This window comes from Panthera leo, chromosome E2, assembly GCF_018350215.1.
Source record: "Panthera leo isolate Ple1 chromosome E2, P.leo_Ple1_pat1.1, whole genome shotgun sequence".
Classification (NCBI taxonomy): Eukaryota; Metazoa; Chordata; class Mammalia; order Carnivora; family Felidae; genus Panthera; species Panthera leo.
The window spans coordinates 58,753,619-58,757,838 of record NC_056693.1 but is presented as its reverse complement, the minus strand read 5'-3'; the positions used below and the strand labels follow the sequence as shown (position 1 = coordinate 58,757,838).

Here is a 4,220-nt window from a genome sequence, read left to right as displayed (position 1 = left end):
CCTCGAGCTGCCCATGTTCCTAGGGAAATGGAAGGGTGCTCGTCTCCCGGGCGGGCGGGGGTCCCTTCTTGAGCTGTTCACCGGGCCAGCGCCCCGGCACAGGCACTGCTCTCAGAGGGGCCTTCCCTGAGACAGAAGGTCCCCGGTGTGGCTTCAGTGGCAGCTCGGGTCTCGCCGAATTCTCTCCCATTTCTCTCCCCTTTATTTCCTGCGTGTCTCTCAAACCTCCGCTGAACTCCGAATCTTGAGAGGAGGACGCACTTTCAGGGGGGACTCTATGAAAAGCCTGGGGAAGGAGAAAGCCGGCTGGACTACCCTCCTGGAATCCAGAGGCAGCATCATCTGGAGAACAGGAACGAAATGGCCCCGGAGCGCAGGAGCTGGGCAGGGAGGGCCGGCCTCTGCTGCCGTTGGGAGCTGGGAGCGGGGGCCTCTTGGCCTCCCTCTCTTTCCTCGCCGGCTAGACCAGCTTACTCAACCAAGGCAAGGGGGCCTGGGAGCCTGCTGGAGGTCAGACACCAAGCGCAGGGGCTCCCCGATCCCGAGCACTATGAAAAGGAACAAAATGCAGCATTTAAGTCTTAACCACTAGTCACCTCTGGGGCCACAGATCCAAAGAATCTGTGTGGCACATATGGGGAAATTTATTACGTTCCTACCTCCCCCAGCACTACATCAGCATGACCTGGAGACAAACTGCCATGGTTAAAACAACACAAAACCAGGTTCTGTTCAACGCCACTGCACCAAGGAAAATCACTTTTTGGAAGAATCATCATCACCCGAAATGTTAAGCCCGCTTCGCCCTAAGCAAAGTACAGCTCACCTCCTTGGGTGGGAAACAAATCCCCAGTTTGGAGCCCTGGCCTCAAAACTCGCACTCAGAGACCAGCGGGGGATGGGGGGGGGGGGAATTGTGCCTTTGGGCCAGTGAAAGAGATAATAAAATCACCCCCTCACCCCCCTCCCGCCCTCCGCCCCAGCCACACCCCACAAATGGTTTCATTGCTATTAAAAAATTTTTAAAGACAAGATATCAAAACTGAAAAGGCAATCATCTCCCTGTGATTTACAGTCCTGAAACAGTTGGTAAATTTAGAACTCCAAAAGCATTGTAAGTTACATTCGAAGGCCGAAGAGCCTCTACAGTTTTTCACTGCAGTAGGGTAAAGACTAAGAGACCATATGAAGACGTAAAGGGGTCTGAAATCCACCTCTGAGCTAACCACCACCAGAATCAATCCCCTTTGGACCCTCTCCGGCCCACTGCACGTTCTTTTCTGGAAAGCCATTACGATGGGGAAGGAAGTCCGCATTTTAGGAATCGGAGGGAAAGCAGGACTCCCCCCAGGTTCGTAGTTAACTAATGAAAAACTTGGGTCCTCCCTGTCTTTTGCTTCCGCAGCTGGGGATCGCTGGATTTGAGATGGAATGGTGGTACTATTTGTGTTGACAACTGGCATTTTTTTTTTTTTTTTTTTGCATTTAGCAAAACGTTTACAGCGAATAACGTGAAGGCGCCCAGTCCTTCAGGCATCCACGTCCAACCGGGACGTTTCTCAACTGCCTAGGCCAGGGTGGGATCTGAGTTCATGGAAAGTCCTTTCCGTCACTAACAAGACAACAGGGGAGCGTCCCCAGTCCCCTGCGGGCATCTGTATACGTCTATGCGTTCACCCACCTGCGTAACAAATATAATCAAAACAGGTGGATTTGCAAAACACCTTGTTTTTAAAAACTGCGAGAACACAAACACACTGTCCGCACTTGGGGCAGAAAAACAACATGGGTTTATTTTAAGGTAAGTACAACAATTAAGACCACATAAGACAAACACAGGTGAAGTTAAATTTTTAAAGTTTTTTTTTTCTTTTAGGAATGCTCAGGGAGGAATCTACTATACAAAACCATCACACTCTGTAAATAAAAAGTATCAGATACTTGACTTCTTTATCCGCCAACAACAACAACAAAATAAATTATTTCCTTGTTTTGTAAAAGACCTACCACCGGGAAAAGAATTATGCCTCATAAGTGTACAGGGCGGTAAAAAAAAAAAAAAAAACCCACGTAGGTTTCTTAAATTTTCCTTTTGGGAGTTAGAAATGGTTGGGCAAGATGAAAACTTATCCAGTGAACTCAACTTTAAATATTATATTAATGGCTCTGAACAACAACAACAAAATAGCCTGATTACAAATGCACACATTTGTACAGCACGGTTAGAGAAATTTAAAATTACACACAGCACAGACGTGATCTATAGAGACCCATAGGTCTATGGGGGTCTCTACAGAGAGAGTCATTACCGGGTCGCTCTGGGATTTGGTCCGTAACTTAATTTTTTTTTAAACCCCAGCTGCAGCATTCAGCACAACCATCCTGGAAGGAGGGGAGGGGGGCTTAAAACTCAATATTCATTTCGCCGGGCCGCGTCCCTTGTTGGGGGGGGGGGGGGGTTCTTTTAGGACCTCGGAACCGGGGCAGCGAATTAAAGTTACCTGAAGCTTCACAGAGGACTGAGGCCGGGCGCGAGCTCTCTCTGCTCCTGAGTCTGAGAAAAAAAAAAGCTGGTGGGCATATTTTTTGGTTCTTTCTGCGCCTCTGCAGCCTGGACCGCCCGAGAGGCCCGGGTGTGGGAGACGCAGCCGGAGCGGGCCAGGCAGGTCAGTATTTCGTGCAGTCGTAGGAATAGGGGGCGGCGTGGCGGTAGAGCGCCGGCGTGGATCGGTAGGGCAGCTGACAGCTCGCGTTGGTGCCGACCTGCGGTTCCCCGAGGGCCGCGTTCTCCACCCCCAGCCGGTGGGAGTTGAACATCTCCCGGACGTTGGGAAAAGTCTGCTGCTGGGCCGCGAACGTGTGGCCCGGGAGGTGGTTCAGGTCCCCGCTGTGGTTGAGATACCAGGAGGCCGCCTGGGCCGCGGCGGCGGCGGCGGCGGCGGCGGCGGCGGCCGCGCCCCCGGGCTGGGGCGCCGGCTGGGGCTGGGGCGCCGGCGGGGGCGGCGGCGCCTGCGGGTGGTGGTGGCCGTGATGCTGGTGGTGGTGGCCCGCGGCGGCGGCGGCGAGCGCGCCCTCCTGGCCTGCGGCGAGGTTGAGGGCGCTCAGGGGCGACGTGGGGCCGCCCGGGTGGTCCGAGAGGGCCTCGTCCAGCGCGGGCGGGACGCACATGTGCGCGGGCCGCTCGGCCCCGGTGTACAGGCTCATGGCGCGCATGCTGCACTGGTAGCCCCCCGCGCCCCCGGCCTCCAGGCCCTGCGCGCACGGCTGGCCGTAGGCGGCGGGCGGCGCGGCCGCGTACGACAGCGCCAGCGGCGGCACCACCAGGCCCGCGCGCCCGGACGCGGGGCTCAGCTCGCCGCCCGGCGGCGACGTTCGCAGCGTCATGATGTTCTCCACGCTGAAGCCGGGCAGCCCGTTGGGCGCGCCGGCGTGGTGCTCGGGCAGCGAGCCGTCGGGGGAGCCGGCGGGCGTGGAGGCCGCGCTGCGCGGACTGCCCTGCAGCGCGCTCTCGGGGCTCAGCGTCTCCACCTTGGTGATGGCCGGCAGCGCCGGCGACGCCGCCTCGGTCTTGATCACCAGCTTCTTCTCGACGTCCTTGGGGGCGTCCGCTAGAGGGGGCCCGGCCGGGGCGCCCTTGGCCGCGGCCGGGGGCGGCTCCTTGAGGTGGGCCCGCTCCTCCTTGTCCTTGGGCACGTCCTTTTTCTTGAAGCGCCGGCGGCGCCGCAGGAAGCTGCCGTTCTCGAACATGTTGTAGGAGTCCGGGTCCAGCGTCCAGTAGCTGCCCTTGCCCGGCTTCTTGTCGTCGCGGGGCACCTTGACGAAGCACTCGTTGAGCGACAGGTTGTGGCGGATGCTGTTCTGCCAGCCCTGCTTGTTCTCGCGGTAGAAGGGGAAGCGGTCCATGATGAACTGGTAGATGCCGTTCAGGGTGATTTTCTTCTCGGGCGCGTTCTGGATGGCCATGGTGATGAGCGCGATGTAGCTGTAGGGCGGCTTGACGAGGTCCTTGGGCGCCGCGGGCTGGTGGTGGTGGTAGGGCGCGTAGGAGCGGCCCATGCCCGCGCCGTACTGCTCCGGGTGGCCGGAGTAGACGCCCATGGGGCTGGCCATGCCGCCGTAGCTGCCCGCCGCCCGGTAGTAGTTTTGCTCGCTCAAGTAGGGCACCACTCCCAAGGCGTTGGGGTCGGACACGGAGTAGCGCGCCTGCATGCTGCGTCCGA

The 4,220-nt window shown here is 57.9% G+C and overlaps 1 protein-coding gene across 1 annotated transcript; it reads right to left on the bottom strand.

The window, feature by feature from the left end:
* Positions 1-378: 378 nt before the first annotated feature.
* Positions 379-4,220, bottom strand: FOXC2 (forkhead box C2). Its single transcript, XM_042919543.1, has 2 exons — positions 2,502-4,220; positions 379-548 (listed from the first exon to the last, which is right to left on the bottom strand). The coding sequence occupies exon 1, from the start codon at positions 4,207-4,209 to the stop codon at positions 2,668-2,670; it is 1,542 nt and encodes a 513-aa protein (XP_042775477.1). The 5' UTR covers positions 4,210-4,220; the 3' UTR covers positions 379-548; positions 2,502-2,667.